Raw genomic sequence first — 18,835 nt, 5'->3', positions numbered from 1 at the left:
ATGCAATGGGAGGATTTGGCAAGCGTTTTAATTGATAGGGATGCTATGTGTTTTCGCAATTGTCAGGGTCTTTTGGTTGTTATAAAAGAATGTATGAAACAATTTGGTAATCTAGGAGAGGGAAGGATTGGGTTACATTTAACACTGGATTTGCCACTTTGGTTGAATCCCAACAAATAATATTTATTCCAAAAACGGGAGTTGTTGTTAACTACTTCCAGAATAATTGAGTGATATCACAACATGATAAAAAAAGCATATAAAGTCTGTTAAATTTATACTGAAATTGTAACAAAATTTCACTTCTGCGAGACGGTCATTGACACCAAGCCGCACAAATATAATAACATAACTCGCACATGTAAATCGAAACAATCGTAACAGTGCATTGTCTTACGTGCATTTCATCACTTTCCAAGAAAGTTTTCGAGCTTTCGTGTTCACAATACATCTCGAAGCGTTTCCCATGGAGCGATATTTGATGCGACTCGCCCGACTTTCCCATTTCACGTACTTTCGCGATGGTGCAGCCCGCGCTGCGATGACTCGTGACGAATCGATTGTAATTCGATTAGTTCACTCGGTACTCGCGGCGTGTATCGATTAAGTGGAGTGCGCGGTAATCCCCAGTGTAATAACCGGCTGTATGATTTCGAATGGATGTGATCTGGTGATGTGGGCGATTAGCTAATAAATTTGATACTATTTTATGATGATTGATTGATGAATTATTGGTTGATTCTGCTTTTCTGGGCAATCTTGTAGAAGCGGCACAAATAAAACTTTATATTAAAAATTTAATTTAAAAATGTAAATTATAGTTTTGTTACTGAACTGGATTACCTACTGTGCTCTTGTAAATCATCGCTTAATCGAGACATTTATAGTTAATTTTTGACTAAAACGTAGGTATATCATTAACATAATTGTTACCATAACCGTAATGCACATCTCCAAAATATATGTAAAATTATATCATGTTTCTCTTATTTCCAGCATGCATCGTGTTCCTCCTCACGCCGCACACTGAGGCGGCGGGTCCCCTCGGGCCGTCCGACCACCCGGAGGCCTACTTCAACGGCAGCTCGTACATCCGCCTCTCCCGACCGATATCCCTCAAGCAGCTGGTGGGGCTGAGTTACCGCACTTGCGTTGGTGAGTGACGTCATAATTCATGACGATTGAGATGTTTTGTTCGTCTCAGTCTATATAGTGTACTTTCATTATAACGTACACTGCATAAGTGCATAATTATTATGTCTATTGTTAAAATTATAAAGTGAAAAAGATTTCTTAAAACTATACGTTTTAGTTCACAATTCGTAACGTAGGTTAATTCTTTTATGTTTCTTTAAATGGTCGTTGTATGATCTCATGTGCAAATCTCAAGAACTATTGGTTCGGGCAACATATAATAGCGGAGTATCTAGGAAATATATTGCAGAATACGCAGGAAAAACTGCGTCTCATTGACTCCCACGCGACCGAAGTCTCGAGTTCAACCATAAATTACCTATTCATATGCGAGCGTTAATTTAACATTTAGCAACTATTGCACGCCTCATAAGCGAAGCGTTGAGGTGGGTACTACTGTCACTTCGCGCAAAACATCTGATTTTTCAAACTTAAAATGTCTTTATGTATCATACATTGCACTTGTAAGATAATACATACACACACATATTAAGAAAAAACACTATTTTTAACGTTCATGATATTTTTGATGTCATTTTTGTTATTTAAACTAGTTAAAAAACAGTTTAAAAAAGTTCTGTCTTGGACGTCCGTGTGTCTGTATGTGCGGATCCTTTTTCTTGTTAACACGATAGCGACCGAAATACTTTACTAATCGAGTCTTTTTTTTTCTCTTACGCTTGAGTATGCTCAGGAATAGAACCCTTTCATTTTTCAGGGTCTGATTCGATGTGGTTTAATTGTTATAAAATAAACAAAAATAATAATTAATAAATATTTATTAAAAAAAATTATGAGGCGTGCACTTTTGGATTTTCCAAATTATTTTCAACTGTAATAATGTTCTATACCACGTCTTTTTAGTTATCTATCATAACGTTACATATATTTCTCATCTTGTATCTGCTTGACTACAGATGGGATTATATAATATGCCGGTTATTCGATACCTATACAAAGCACATGGGTCAAATGACGTTAAACTATTTTATGTACCTAACAACGCTTTACTATTACATATTATTACATAATCATAATGGAGGCTTTCAAAATAAAGCTATTTTGTTTCTTCAACACGTGAAGGTATCTTTACTTTTCATTGCAGTCACACTTGGCTCATCTCACAAAAACATTTAAAATTATTAAGCAGTCGATGCGTATCAATTGATTATGGTTTCCTCACACTCATTGTTAGTGTTTGTTTGGTAACCAATTACGTCATACGTGACCGGTTATTTGGACAAATCACTTTTTGTGCCCCCACGTTGAAACAGCTCGAAATCATCGTTGTTATTGCAAATGTTTGAAGTTACATACTTAAAATAATGTCGCTTGATTAGCTAAAATGAGCTTTGATTAGCCAAAATTAGGTAATTATTAAGGCATCGGAATCTTGTAACCTAAATCAACAGAGCCGACACTTCTTTTGGTGCTTTTCTTGGCTTCATCTGCAACAAAGTGATGCGATAAGGGCTCATATCGATATAGGTTTAAAATATCTTGTTTGCTATTCTCTGGTATAAAAATAAATGGCATTGAATTGTGGTGGATCTTCGCAATTACGAGAGCACTGTCCGTAAACAAATTGTCCATTCTTATTCGTAGATTACAAACCTTCCCAAGACCTTGAGCATTTCACAAAAGGCAACCGATTGTCGGAAATAAAATGCACAAACTAATATTTAATTCTGATATTGAAATAGATTCTATTATAGTAATTCTTACTCGTGAGAGAAAAAAATACAGAGAAATTAATCCATTCTAAACTCTCAGACCTTGATATTATAGCCTACTTATATCATATAGTATGGTTTCAATCGAACGACCAGAAAAAACAGCACACTTCTAAAGCAAATACCATCACGGGGCGGAGGAGGTACTAGTAATTCTAACGTATCAATATTATTATGACATAAATCGTCGCCAACTATGCAATTTTTGTGTCCGCTGTCTGCTAAATTGGATGTTTATATTCTAACCGCGTCGGGCTGCGCGCAGGCCGCTGTCGGCCGTGGTACAGCCACGCCCATAGGCGGAGCGGAGTAGCGGTGAAACTACGTTTATCAATATGTTAAAAGTTGTGCATTGTTGTTGTTTACAACTTAGTACAATGTTCTTGGACGAAATATTTGCAAGTTTGAATTATTAAACTAGCTAGAACCCGTGGCATCATTCGAGTAAATACGCAATTTGACAATAGTTTTTCATCCTATCCTTTAATAAATCAGTCCTAACGATTAGGGCAATAGATTTTCACCAATATACATATGTGTAAATAAATCAGTCACAAATTCAAGTGGACTTGAATGTGCTAAACTCGCAGTTCGCGTCGATCATCGCTATGTTACGCACCTAACGCGGCTGTGCTATTGATATGACGTTACGTCACTATCGACCGGCAATCACGGTCGTGTCGATGACCGGTCCATATTCGGATTTTGGCGCTATTTGGAATATTTATCATTTTGTTTGTCGAAAGTGTGTGCTTACACTTTCGGATGTGGTTTTAAAGTGTAGAAGTGAATGAAAAATTTGTTAAAGTTCTACATAGAAAATATTTTTTTTAAATAATCAGAATTGTATGTATGTAGATGATTAAATTATTATGGCCATCATTATATGTATTCGCAAATAATACATTAGTTTTGGTGATTAAACAATTCAGCATTATTCTCAACTGAATATACTTATCAATGCGACTATTTTTATCGACAATTTGAATTTACCTTTGTAAATAGCCTGTGTATTTAGATACGCTTTTGTACCGTTATATTATAACAACTGTTACATATCACCGGTCCGGACTCCGGAAGGTAGTTTCAAGTGCGTACTACCAAGAACCTTTTGCCGAGACCTTTACACTTTACGCTAGAGTACCATACAATGTATCAAAATGCCCCATCACCATACCATCATGTCACAAATCTATTAATACTTGATCTACATTCCTTACACGTATAATCGAGCAGCATGTGAAATCCGAATGAACTAAAATGGTCATCAAGACTACCACTTGCAATAAGTTCGGAGAAGCCCAGATGCGTCAGTAAAAAGTGGTCGGTCGGCGACTGCATTAACTTGATGCACCACGTCGCTTTGAGGGACAAAAAGTATTGTAATTTGTTACTCGTTATTAACACTGCGGGTTGCTACTTTTTAACCGTTTTTGGAGGTATGCTATGGATAAAGTAATTTTAGGCCTTGGGTTGAGGGACAGCGCGTTGCACATTCTCATGACAATGTTTTTCCTTACAATAGAAAGCTTATTGATTTGTGATGTTTCCTTTTCAACGACCATTTAATGATTTCAATAGGTTGTATATAGTAATTATAGCTTATTAGGATTTTACATTAATATGATTTTAGAAGAGGAGTTACATAGTTTCTTGCCGACAATTGACTCTGACAATTTAGAGGCGTTTCGAAGTGTACCTGAATACATGAATGTAAGAGCGTATACGCATTATGCGGGTAACCGCATTGCGGGTAGCCGTCCGGCTGACCGCAAGCACAATTATGTACGTAATATTCATTTCTATGCGCACTGTGCGGTCTGCGGTAGCCGCATCGCAGTGCGCATAGAAATGAATATTACGTACATAATTGTGCTTGCGGTCAGCCGGACGGCTACCCGCAATGCGGCTACCCGCATAGTGCGTATACGCTCTAATGGGGTGTTTACACGGGTCGATTTTAGCTGTGCGGCAAGTCACCAGTCGCATCGCCTGTCCTAGCCGAATCGCTACCCGATTTACACGAGTCGATGAAAATCGCGGGTGACTTGTTCATTTGGCATCAAAATGTCGATCAGCACGATCGATGTCTATGTAATTGTCGATCGCCTGCGAATGAGCATTTTCACGGTCGATTTTAGTCACCAGCCGCATGCGGCCGGTCGCCGCGCGGCAAAAGTCGGATGCTAGTCTACTTTGGGGCTTGCGATTTTAGTCACTTGCGGCCTAGCCGAATTGCCATTTAGACGGTCGATTTTCGCCGTGCGGCGGAAATCGTGCGGCTTTAGTCACCCGTATAAACACCGCATAACTACACAAAAATTATCTCTTTACTTTCTTTTCCCCAGGCGGCGAGCTATTCTCCCAGCGCTTCGAGGGCTACACGCTACACGTGACTGCGCTATACGAGCAGGTAGTTGTCTCGTGGGCGCGGCCCGGCCAACCGCACCGCGAGGTCGGCCTGATGAAGGAGACCCTGGACAACGTGTGGCACTGGGTCGCGCTGCGGTACAGGCCCAGCCCGCCGTCCTTGCTGCTGGAGGTTGATAAGGAGACGCAGGTGAATGCTTGGTCATAGTAGAAGTGGTATAATTGGAAAATTCAACAAAAATGTAAAACATTAGACACATATAAAATACATGTAGAATATGTAAAAAAATTTAATGTTCCCAGAAAAAAATCCTGGTTGGGTGTTTTTTTCATGTTTCATCGAGATCGATATGATTGAATTTTGTCCCTTTGGAAAAAGTCTAGTTGGAGGAATATAGTCAAGGCTCAGTTATGTTAAAAAAATCACCTATAAAACAAGTTGATTCCTGCGTATCTTTCAATAAATAACGTCTTTCATTGACCAGTGTGTCAAAACGTACTATTAGGTACGTATAATCAAAGCTTGTTGTATATCTGTCTACAACTAACATTCTATTACGTATCATCTCTGCTTGTTATACCTGTCCACAACTATTCATCAGGTAATATCCAACGTTACCTGGAACGGCGAGCTCCTATCCCCCGGTGCGCTAGAAGCAGGTGGGGCGGTGGTGCTCGTCGGCAACGTGTTCTCCGGCTGCCTGCACGAGGGGCCGCAGCTCGAGTTCCACGCGGCATACATGCTGCAGACCAATGTGCAGTTCGGACACTGCCCCCTGACTACTGATGAGTGTGAGTGTAGTTAATAGACCTTTTATAACAAGTATAATAGAGATCTTCCAGAAAAAAAAAGACGGGTTGCACTCCGGGAGTGCCGGCAGAAGTGAAAACTTGATTATTAACGTTGAGCATGTTTGATATTTTGTAGTGGTATCCGTCTTACGCTTTTTCGATCAGATCACGTGTCCTGACGCGAGTTTAAGATTTTATACCCATTACAGAAAAAGTGCTCAACGCCGCTAAAGAAGTTTTCACTTCAAAAAAACTTTTTGGCCAGGGTTATAGTAAAATTCAAAAGAGAGGTAATAGGACTGAACTGAAGTTGGATTATATGAGCTGATCATGACTGGATAATCTGTGGTAGGGGAATATGCCTTCCTGGATCTAGTGCATTGCATTTTAATACTTTGAATGCATAAACAAACAACCAGTAAATAAAAATTTAAAAGCTCCCTCTCACATTTCGTTCTGGCGTTCACAACACTAGACGGAAATTCGGAAATTCTCGGAATTTCTGTCAAGTTTAGCGAAGGCCTTCTGTATCTAACATTTTTACGTTTATAGTTTACACATTGTATAAGCAGATGAAAGTGAATGTACATTAATAATTGTTTTATGAGAAGAATTTATATTGAAAATTGAACAAAAAATTTCACTATCACTTGTGTTACTATAAGGTGCGGCTCACGTTAATAACGTCATGCACAATTAATTTTCACGCAAGACTGACAAAAAACGCATCGCTTGGTAATATTATAAAATTCTTCCCATTCAGTTCATTTACTCAATGATTCTCTTAATTATTTTGTTTTGAATATATGTATTAACAACGAAATAATAAGAAATTTTAAAGTGCTGTAATTAACGTTGATAAAAATATTGGTAATAATGAACTGACTTCTACTTAACGTTTTAACATGTAGGTGATGGGTCATCGTCCTCCATATTTGGTAGTTTATTCGACAATCTTACATCAAAACTTAGGCACTAGTTCCAATTACCTTTCTTCCTTTCGATTTTCATCATGCAAATGATTATCTTTTACATGATTGATTTGGTTCTTTTCCACATTTGATAGCATAGTTTAGCAGGTTATTCCTCATTAAATCATTTGTCTGTTATAACTGGACATGACAGTTCATCCGATTTTTTCTATTATCTGTTTTACAGGCAAAGATAGAAAGGACGTGCTCAGAATCCCTCCAAAGGACCACTGCTACAATGAACCCTGCTTACGCCACGGGACCTGCATTTCAAGACACGATAAGTATGTTTTTCAAACTCAAACATTTATTGAAGTGAAACTTCTTTAGGCGCGTTGTGAATATTTCAAGGTCGTTTCATAGCAATACCGTCACGTCATGGCGTTAGGCGACGGTTTTGGTACTTTTGAATCTTGCCAAAGAAGTTTTACTTCTGACATGTGTGTTCGGCACAGACGCTCTTTTTCATTCAGCAAGACTTCTTTTGAATCGTCAAAATATTTTTTAGAATTTACCACAGGCTTGTAACGCTTCTAGATGCTACAGGGAAAATCCGGCAAGAATCTATGTACTTAGTTGTTTTAAATATACAAAATTGAAAAATTGAAAAGGCAATTTCTGTCGCCCATCTTTTCCATCTTTACACATGGGAAATGACCGGTTGGCACACACTGCAAAAGAGAAAGCCGATCTTCTGGGCTCTCTTTTTGCAGAAAATTCCACATTAGAGGATAAAGGTAAATTACCGCCGCACATACCGCACTCTACATGCTCTATGCCGGAAATACGTTTCACGCAAAAAGCTGTACGTAAAGCCCTTCTTTCTCTAAATGTGAATAAGTCATGTGGTCCTGACGGTATTCCCCCCATTGTGTTAAAGATGTGTGCCCCTGAACTGACTCCAGTTTTAACGCGTCTCTTTCGGTGCTCGTACTCTTCAGGCATAGTCCCAAGCTCCTGGAAAACCTCTTTAGTACATCCCATTCCCAAAAAAGGCGATCGCTCAGACCCGTCCAATTATAGACCTATTGCTATCACCTCTCTGCTCTCAAAGGTAATGGAATCAATTATCAATCGCCAGCTTCTTGAGTTTCTAGAGGAGCGCCAGCTGATTAGCGACTGCCAATACGGTTTCCGTAAGGGTCGCTCAGCTGGCGATCTTTTGGCGCTCTTGACTCACAAATGGGCGACTGCTATTGAGAGCAAGGGTGAAGCTTTAGCAGTCAGTCTGGACATAGCGAAAGCCTTTGACCGGGTTTGGCACAAGGCACTCCTATCAAAGCTACCATCATATGGGATTTCCGAGAAATTGTGTCAGTGGGTCACCAGTTTCCTCACAGAGCGGAGTATCAAAGTCGTTGTCGACGGTTCGTGCTCCGAATCTAAGCCTGTGAATGCTGGGGTCCCACAAGGCTGCGTTCTTTCTCCAACTTTGTTTCTTCTGCATATCAATGACATGCTACTATCTAGTGGCATTCATTGCTATGCAGACGACAGCACTGTTGACGCACAGTATACCGGCCGATGCAATATTTCTCGGGATACCGTTACTGAGCACCGGAACGAACTTGTGTCTCAAATTGAGAACTCTCTTGAGGAGATCTCCAATTGGGGTAAACATAACCTTGTTGAGTTCAACCCAAAAAAGACACAAGTTTGCGCGTTTACCACCAAAAAAACTCCCTTCGTCGTGTCTCCAGTTTTTCAGGGCATTCCCACCAGAGTCTCAGCCAGCATTAGTATACTTGGAGTCGAAATATCGAATGATGTCCAGTTTCGTTGTCATCTGGAAGGAAAAGCTAAGCTAGCCTCCCAAAAACTTGGTGTGCTCTGTAGAGCGGGACAGTATTTCACACCCGGCCAACGCCTACAACTTTACAAGGCTCAAGTCAGGCCGCACATGGAATACTGTTCCCATCTCTGGGCCGGAGCACCCAAGTATCAGCTCCTTCCTTTTGACCGAATCCAGCGACGAGCTACTCGATTAGTGGACGACCCTCGTATTACTGATCGGCTGGACTCTTTGGCTCTCCGTAGAGATGTTGCATCTCTCTGCGTATTTTACCGCATCTACCACGGCGAATGCTCTGACGAACTGTTCGGAACAATACCGGCTGCTGAATTTCACCATAGAACTGCTCGCCACAAGTTGAAATATCACCCTCAACATCTGGACACTTGGCGCTCTTCCACCGTGCGATTTAGGAGGAACTTTCTTCCACGCACCACTCCTCTGTGGAACGACCTCCCGAGCTCAGCATTTCCGGACAGATACGACTTAGGGTACTTCAAAAAGAGAGCGTACTCTTCCCTAAAAGGCCGGCAACACACCTGCAACCATACAGGTTTTGTGGGTGATTATGGGCGGCGCCAATCATCGCATTAATCCGGTGACGCGCCAGCTCGTTTGCCCGCTAATACATAAAAAAAAAAAAAAAAAAAAAAAATATTAAACCATGTTTTTTACGCCCTTTTAAGTTCCGTTAGCTTGATCATTAACCCCTTACTTTCTAGTTTAGGCAATTAGATCCGAATCACTCGCTAAAGTAGTTTTCTATCTTTGGTCATGCTTGCTTCATGGTAGGTTCCATCCGTTCCACCTGATATGGGTATTGGGTAATATGAAAATAAATCGCAAATAACTTTTGGAATTGTACACACTTAAAATTTACTCGGCTGTTGAAAAAAACTTCAATTGATTAATGACATAATATATTTTTGGATGGTCACGGCCATTGTGTTTAATTTCAAGCTTCAGTGATGCAAAATCAGAGCTTATGGCGGATCCACATTTGTTGAATTGACGCGCGAATTTGCGCCTCGAATTCACGATATAAGTCATATCCGTGGAGCTGAATTACATTAATTGCATCGAGAACTTTCTGTTATCCTTCGACTCATATTTCATTCATAAAAATTCATAGATTAGTTTTCTAAATTATTGAGCTTATTTTTTGTTTGTTACGATGTAATTCATACTGATTTTAAAAATGGATAGCATTATTTTGTTTTACCACTAAGCTACTATTTTACTCATAGGTTATATTTTATTTCTATTTATTGGATCAATTCATATCTATTTATTCCGGATCAACTCGGACTACTTGCAAGTTGTTAATAACTCAGGCCCCGGAATCACAGACACAATAGAAAATCTATTGTGTCGTGGACCGATCGGGCCGTTCGGGGCTCAATGGGTTAATGACTATTGTACTCTAGATACGAGTGCCACTGCTCCGCGCGCTACACGGGCAACAACTGCGAGGTGGACGCGGGCGACCCGTGCGCGTCCGGTCCGTGCCAGCACGGGGGACGGTGTGTGGAGGACGCGAGGGGCGACTATACGTGCTTGTGCCCGCCGCACTATCGGGGTGAGTGGGGGTGCGGGGGTGAAGAGGAGGGGGAGAAATAAAGTAGTGTGTGTGGGGGGGGGGGTGTGCGTGTGTGAGTACGTGAATGCATACGTGCAAGCGTGAGTACGTAAATGCGTACGTGCGTGCTAGAGGACGTGAATACATACGTGCGGTGCCTGAGTGCATACGTGCGTGTGTGAGTACGTGAATGCATACGTGCAAGCGTGAGTACGTAAATGCGTACGTGCGTGCTAGAGGACGTGAATACATACGTGCGGTGTCTGAGTGCATACGTGCGTGTGTGAGTACGTGAATGCGTACGTGCGTGCGTGAGTACGTGAATACATACGTGCGTGTATGAGGACGTGAATGAATGCGTGCGTACGTGTATACGTGAATGCATACGTGCATGTGTGAGTACGTTAATGCATACGTGCGAGCGTGAATATGTGAATGCGTACCTGCGTGCGTGAGTACGTGAATGCATACGTGCATGTGTGAGTACGTAAGTGCGTACGTGCATGTGTGAGTACGCAAGTGCGTACGTGCGTGTGTACACAGAAGAGAGAAAAGTTAGGATTTGTTTTGTTTTTTGACGTGACAACGTCTTATAATTCGATAGAGCCGGCTGAACGCACGAAAAAACATGACTCATGCGGCGTTACCTCACTCTAAGGCGTTCCATGTAAGGCTTGAAGTGCAAGCGAGAGCGCGGAACGAGCGACAAAGAAGCACAATCGGACGTTGTCACGTTCAACTATCGTCAGTAAACCGACTTTACAGACAACCATTTTTTTTTATGATTAATAATATTTTGTTCAAAATTATAATTACTTATATGCATTGCAGGCGTTCACTGTGAGCTGGAAGAGTCTCTGGACCCGCAGTGCGTGGCGCGGCCGTGCCGCAACAACGGCTCGTGCAGCGTGCCGCCCGGCACAGACGCGTACGTGTGCGACTGTGTGCCAGGTGCGTTACAATATACATGACGGACAATGGAATAAACACACGTTAATACATACCATACAATAGTCAAAACAAATATTAAAGAATAAGAAGAATAAACACACAAATAACACTGTACTTAAAGTTAAAAGTCGAGAAAGAAAACGGGTGGCCGAGAGACCCCGGAAAGAAGAAACACGCGGGTGCAAACCCCGCATTCTGATCGAATTCTTTCTATACTTTAATATTTCTCATTTAAAAGGCATTTGAATGCTATAAAACTGAATATAAAACTCAACTAAAATAATTTTAGTTGCAAGATAAATTTTCAATTCAAGACGCGAGAATAATGCAACTAATCTCAATAAATTTACAATAATTAAGAGTACTATCTCCAAAAAATAACATGAAATCGTATGATACTCGCAGGTTTCACTGGGCGTAACTGCGAAACAGATATAGATGAGTGTGCTCTGGCCGGCGCCGCGTGTCTCAACGGGGGCAGATGTGTGGATGCTGTTAATAATTACACGTGTGATTGTACTAACACTGGTAAGTGTAAACACTGATTATATATTTACTAGCGGTCCACCCCGGCTTCGCCCGTGGTACCTACATGTTTAAACTATCCTATCTCTCAAGTTGGATCGAACTGCACATGGTGTGCGAATTTTATTATAAGTTTAAGTGGTTTAGGAGTCCATTGAGGACAAACATTGTGACACGAGATTTATATATATTAAGAAGATTAACTAATTGTTACCTACGGTTGTACGTGGTTGACAGTAAGTGGCTTATTACAAAAGTTGAATTATAAAATAGCGCCATCTATTGGAATTCATTGTTTGGAGCAATTCAATTATGATTTTCCCATAGGCATAAGTAGTTTGAAATAATGAGCGTGTGTGCCGAGCACACATGTCAGAAGTGAAACTTTTTTGGCAAGATTCAAAGATACTAAAATCGTCGCCTTACTCCATGACGTGGTGGTATTTCCATGACGAGACCTTGAATTTTTACTCTTAACGCGCCTAAAGCATTTTCAAAAGTTCCATATTGAATAAAAAATGGTGAATTGAGATCCTCATTTCTTGAAGTTGTTTACAAAAACATAATTGAAAAAAATATGTTTATTTAAAAACCATACATATGTTTTACACAGTTACAATTGTATTTATGTTGCACGTTTTACATACATTTGGCTTTATCTAGGTTTATAATAAAGGTTTACCAATAGTACCCACACTAGGCAAGCCTGTATCGTGGGCACTGAGACGATTTTACAAAAAATTACATGTCCTCAGTATAATCAACGCTGATAACAACACGTTCAAAAGCATTCCATGACTTTAATGCTACAGGATAATAAACTAATTTAATAAAGATAATAAAAAAATTTAACTAATTTTGCAGGTTACACGGGTGCTCGTTGCGAAACAAACATCAACGAGTGCGAGGAAGAGCGTGCTGTGTGCGGGCACGGCGTGTGCTACGATACGTACGGGTCGTACGTGTGTGCGTGTCTGCCCGGGTATACCGGCGAGCGGTGTCATAAGGTAATATTTATTTATTTATTTAGACACTAGCTTCCGCCCGCGACTCCGTCCGCGCGGATGTCGGTCTTCGCGTGGATGGTTTATTTCTCCATTTTTAGTAACTCTGACAATGACATCTTATAAATATCTATTGGACCCAAATACGGCGCCTATAATAATACGCAACGTGTGTTCGCGGTTCTACCTAGAACAACGTCTATGGATAAAACTGAAAAATTAAGATTATATTTTTGTTAACAGTGTACACATTAAAATTATAACAATGAAATGTAAACAACTAACAAATAGTATTACAGGTCTGCACAAAAAACTTACATAATTACGTTACTGTTATTTTAAGTGTTTAAAATAACATATTATAATTAGTAACTGGTTTCTTGCACTTAGAACATTTTAAGAGTTCATTATTAAACACGATAATAACTTATTGCGGGTAGACGAAAAATTTCGTAAATGCAAATAAGCGTCCGCTAGGTGTCGGTCCAAATTGACAACATTTAGTTTGCGCCTGTGATCAAAGGATTTAAAAATATAGCGCCATCCAAAGTTGGAGTAATTTTTAAGATTAGATATTTTATCGTGGTAAACATCTTATATCATTCTCTAACCTTTAAATTATCTCCAGGCACAAAAACAATATTTTTTATGTTACAGATGTCAGCATGCGCCTCCGGGCCTTGCGGTGTAGGCGGCGCGTGCGTGGAAGAGAACAACGGCGCGGGGTTCCGCTGCGTGTGCGCACGGGGGCTCGCCCCGCCCCTGTGCGTGGCCCCCGCGTCCCCCGCACCCCCCGCGCCCACCCCCGCTGCCCCTACAGCTGGGGCGTGCGCGGATATGGCGTGCCCACCGCGGTCACATTGTAGACAAGGTATGATGTTTAACATGTTAGGTTAGTAAGTAGCTCGTTCGTTCCCCGCTCCGCACGCACGTACTTCATATGCGGGTTCTACTGCGTGTGCGCACGTGGTCTCGTGCCGCTACTAGCGGCCGCCGTTACTAGCTAGTGCGATCTGCTCCATGCGTCCAGTTACTAGTTTTATCTAGTGCGTGTGTCCCACTCCCCGCATCGCACCCGGCGCATACGCCTACAGATAAGAACGCATAACTCAACTGCGTGTGCGCACGTGGGCTCGCACAAACAAGGTACTTCCGTAAATTTGAGATTTATATTTAACCATAAAAAAATGTAATACTTAATTAAATATCAAATGAAATTAAAATTTTTGTCACACAAAAATATCAAGTTTTTTTAACCGCTTTTTCTATAAAACCTTAAAAAAAAACAACCAGATTTACATGTGTAATTGTGTAGTATAATGTCTATCAATATTATATACTAGCTTTCCGCCCGCGGCTTCGCCCGCATTTTCAAAGATAAACCCGCATAGTTCCCGTTCCCGTGGGATTTCCGGGATAAAACCTATCCTATGTGTTAATCCAAGTTACCCTCTATATGTGTGCTAAAATTCATTGTAATCGGTTCAGTAGTTTTTGCGTGAAAGAGTAACAAACATCCATACATCCATACAAACTTTCACATTTATAATATTATAATAGGATAATAGGATATGTCACTAACTAATATTTTTTATTGTAGGTGTGACCGGCATGGTTGCCGGCGTGGTCGTCACAAAGCAAGTGCTGTGCGTGTGCGATGTTGGATATTTCGGTAAGTCATGTACATTTTGATTAAGTTGTTGCCCAGTATATTTTGAAACTCATATTTTATAGAAAATAATATATATGCCAACATTTTTTTTACTGAAAAATCGATTTACCTAAGCTGGTCTGTGGAAATAACCCCAAAAAAAAACAAATTTAGAATCTCATTTTATTTGAAGCAAAATAAAAAAGTCAATTTTTTCGTATCAAGAAAGTAAATCTATACGCATCTATCGGTCAATTAGGGAAAGCTGGCATGTTCACAGTACTCACACTTATGCAATTTCACTTACAGTATGTTCAAAAATAAATGCGACTCTAGTTTCATTTTAGACTTGAATTGTAAAATGGGTGCGTTGTAGATATGTATATGCAAATATAATTACTTATATGAAAGCTCTCATAATTTACCTGTAAAATTATAATTTAAAAGTAAATCAATTGATGAAGTTAATTATTTATTCTAATAATAATCAATTGGATAAAAGTATTAATAATCATTCAATTATCAAATAATAATTAAATTCCTGACTTTGGTCGAGTAAAGATATCTAAGAAATATTATATTTGTAATAAGTACGTAATACCTACCAATACGCGCTAACAATTAATATATATGTTACATGTTTATTGTATAATTTTCACACTATTGGTTTTAAACTCAAACTCAAACATTTATACAATTAGACTTCTTCTAGAAGCACTTTTGAATCGTCATAACAGTTTAACATTTACCACCAATTCAGAAAGCAGTATCTATAGAGAAGAAGAAGAATCTATTTAATCATATCTAATCGTAATCTTCTACTTCACTGTAACTTTCATCGCTCGAAGAACTCGATGTTTCGTTGTCGGAATTTCTTAATGTTATTATAAATGAGTCAGTGTAATTATCTACTTTTGGTTCTAATTGAATATATTTTTCCTCATGTTCTCGCGTCTTTCTCCAAACGTCACTAAACATATCCAGACTAATAGCATTTGCTTCCTTTCTAAATAATTCTTACACAGTTTTCAAGTTAAAGTTCACATTTTGTGATGCTACTTTCCCTTTAATTATGCCCCATAGTAACTCTATTGGGTTGAGTTCTGGATGGTATGGTGGAAGGCGCAATACACTATGTCCATGATCTTTGAGGATTGCATCAAGTAGGTAAAAATTGTGTATAGTTTGGCTTATTTTTTTTAATAATGTGATAACTCTGATTATTAATTAGTTATTTGATTTTTGAAAAAAAAAATGCCGATTTTAGTCAAAATTTATATTTCTCTAACAAGATCCTTATCATCCAAATTTCCACCTTGGTGAGAAAAATTGACATTTCTAATGAAAATGAACAAAAAATTAAATGATTTTATTAAATACTGTAAAATAGTCTATAATTCTTCCATTTACTGTATCACAAAATTCTTCATAGATTTTTAGATATTCGTACTACACCAATTACATCACCCTGTATTTATAAACAATTGCAAAAAATGACATATACATAGGCCGGGAGATACTGACACAAAATTTCGGGTCATTTGTAACAGAATGGCGGTTCTACAGAGGTCCTATTACGCAATGACTAAAAGAAAAATGATGGTCAGAACTCAGAACGCCGCGCTGGTACCGGCGGACTAGTCGCGTGGGCGTTAGTCGAACTCGTCGGATAAATAGCGAAAGTCAAACGATTTACAAATCTTCGCTTTCCGCGCTTTCCGCTACTTTTCCGCGGTATGGTGACCATTTGGAATCGTCCGAAAAGTATGGCATGGCGATTTTAGTAAATGGCTGCACGACGATGGTTACCTGTGCAAAAGTGAGCCCGGTACAAATGGTTGAATTGTTTTTTTTAAATCAACGCATTCACGTCGGTATGGCGGACTGTAAGTCACATCGTAACTGTATGGCATGACACTACCGCCTACATCTTTTTTAAGGGCTATCGGTAAATTCTAAAATTTTTGTGTTACAAATCGTTGGACTTTCGCTATTTATCCGACGAGTGTGACTAACGCCCACGCGACTAGTCCGCCGGTACCAGCGTTCTGACCATCATTCTTCTTTTTGTCATTGCGTACTAAGACCCCTCTAGACCGCCATCCTGTTACAAATGGCCCGAAATTTTGTGTCAGTATCTCCCGGCCTAACATGTGCAATGTGTAAATGTGTTGACGTTCCAGCTCTTCTTAATATACCTATATACGCAGACGTAATATTTTTTTTTTTTTTTTTTTTTTTTTACATTAGGATAAGTAGACATTTGACCACAGTCCCACCTGATGGAAAGCGGTGACGCGGTCTATGGTGGTAAATCATGTCTACCTAGAAAATGCCTATTTATTCGCCTCTAAATAAAAAATAAATAATTATCTAAATAAATAAATAATTAATTCTCAAAACAGGTGCCCCGGGAGTATCACCAAACTGCAGTGCACTAGACAACGTGTGCGAGTCGGGCGTGTGCCAAAATGGCGGCACCTGCACTCGTACGAACGACGGGTTTAATTGTACATGCACACCGCCCTATAGAGGTAAATATGTAAAAATGTAATAATATATATTATCAATAATGTTTGGTTTAAAATTATGATAAAATTTTAATTGCTTTTATGTTATGACTTATATGTAATGAGGTATTCGAATCGGTATCAATAAAACTGGATTTTATTCGTCAAATATATTTATTTTAATATTATAATGTAAGTAGTAGGAACTCAAAGTAACATTAAGATTAATGGACAGTCATTGGATGAGACTGAAGTGATTAATTTCTAACATTAAACAGGTTTTGGTATACCCTAAAATTGGTACTTATCGTAGTTTGATTTGCTTTATACTATATTTTGTAAGTGTAAGCTAGTTATAACACAAAGCACACTTAAAAAATGCAGTTCAAAATATTTATATCAATATTCAATATAATTATCACGTATTTATGTATAATGTATAATTGAGTATAATTTACTTATTTAATCCACACAGTGCAGCCGAGCGGCGCGCATCTTATATAATAGCACCTTTCAGCCATTTTTATTTTCAAGAGCAACAATTTAGGATTAAGGTACTGCGTGTTTCGAAACGTTCTGGAATGTTCGGTGTCGTGGAGTCTGTTCGAAGCTTTTACTGTCTCATTGTCATTGGTTATTTGATATGGGCCATCTCCACAATGGGCAACGTTGGCCCAACAAATGATCGTCGATGTTTGCCGCCATTAGGCTGCTTTTCCACTAGAGATGTGCGGAGATGCGTAGCGAGGGATGTGTAAAGAACCAATCATGTAGTTTCATTTAGTGTTTGAAGCGATACTATTGGTTCTTTACAAACACATCCCTTACTACGTATCCTCGAACATATTTGGTGGAAAAGTACCCTTAAGGCGATTATGAATAAACATTACAATGACGGCCGATCATAAATATTTAGGTCCTATCGTGATTGGCTTTATTTGCCCAACGCTGCCCTTTGTGAAGAGGGCCCATTAGATGTTCTATCCTTTTCATATTCCATCATGTTATTGGTTCGCTTTTGTTTGGTTTCGTTTTGAGTTTTTTTATAGTGTTTTTTATTAAGAAGATAATGCGTTAAGTGTTGTGTTTAGAATTAAGGAGTTAGAAATAAATTAAATTAAAAATAGTAATGGTTTTGTTAAATATAAATTAGTTATGTGGAAACCGCATGTGAATTTGAAAGTAAAGATATTTTTGACAATAGATTAACTAAAGCATGTGATTTTTAAACATTATCCAAATAGTTATGAACCCTACAAGAATAATGATAGATACCTACTAAATGTGTGTTTTTTATTAGCATGAACTATAGTCCTTTTCATTTAGGATGATTCCTGTGACACTTCATCGTGTTCCGAATTACGTATTTATGTTTAAAAAGCCAAAATAATTTTAGTGCATAATATTTTTATTTTATGGCGGCATTATTACCAAAAATATAAAAATGAAACATCTTAAGCTTATAAATCAAAAACAGTATTGTTTAGTTTAATATAATGAAAAATAAAATAAAATAACACAAAAATATAATACCTAAGCAATTCGTGTACATGAAATGGATCGTTGAAAAATCATAGAGTTGGAAAATCATATAATCGGCGCCCATCTTGTGATCGTTTGTCAATCGAGTCAATCGTCTGTACGAGTACGTCAGCCTTGTATACAAGTTGCATTTTTATATTGATACTTTACGTGGTATTCTGTTATTTTAACTAATTGTTATTGTTGACTTTTTGTTGCTGTTGTTTGCTAAGCTTCCTTAG

General features: G+C 38.9%; 1 protein-coding gene across 1 annotated transcript in view; it reads left to right on the top strand.

The window, feature by feature from the left end:
- Positions 1–18,835, top strand: part of crb (cell polarity complex component crumbs) — a 65,029-nt gene that overhangs the window by 16,122 nt on the left and 30,072 nt on the right. The window contains exons 2-12 of the mRNA XM_089712052.1: positions 997–1,155; positions 5,276–5,487; positions 5,900–6,089; positions 7,248–7,344; positions 10,280–10,431; positions 11,263–11,382; positions 11,788–11,910; positions 12,772–12,914; positions 13,569–13,782; positions 14,512–14,583; positions 16,968–17,096. Of these exons, the coding sequence (XP_089568178.1) occupies positions 997–1,155; positions 5,276–5,487; positions 5,900–6,089; positions 7,248–7,344; positions 10,280–10,431; positions 11,263–11,382; positions 11,788–11,910; positions 12,772–12,914; positions 13,569–13,782; positions 14,512–14,583; positions 16,968–17,096 (1,611 nt within the window). The remainder of the gene's footprint in view (positions 1–996; positions 1,156–5,275; positions 5,488–5,899; positions 6,090–7,247; positions 7,345–10,279; positions 10,432–11,262; positions 11,383–11,787; positions 11,911–12,771; positions 12,915–13,568; positions 13,783–14,511; positions 14,584–16,967; positions 17,097–18,835) is intronic.

Source organism: Colias philodice, chromosome 3 (genome assembly GCF_061535455.1).
Source record: "Colias philodice isolate Cphi_HAF_F1 chromosome 3, ilColPhil1 Martin Lab GWU primary, whole genome shotgun sequence".
NCBI classification, from domain to species: Eukaryota; Metazoa; Arthropoda; class Insecta; order Lepidoptera; family Pieridae; genus Colias; species Colias philodice.
The sequence above is the reverse complement of the archived record's forward strand: the minus strand, read 5'-3'. Positions and strand labels throughout refer to the sequence as shown.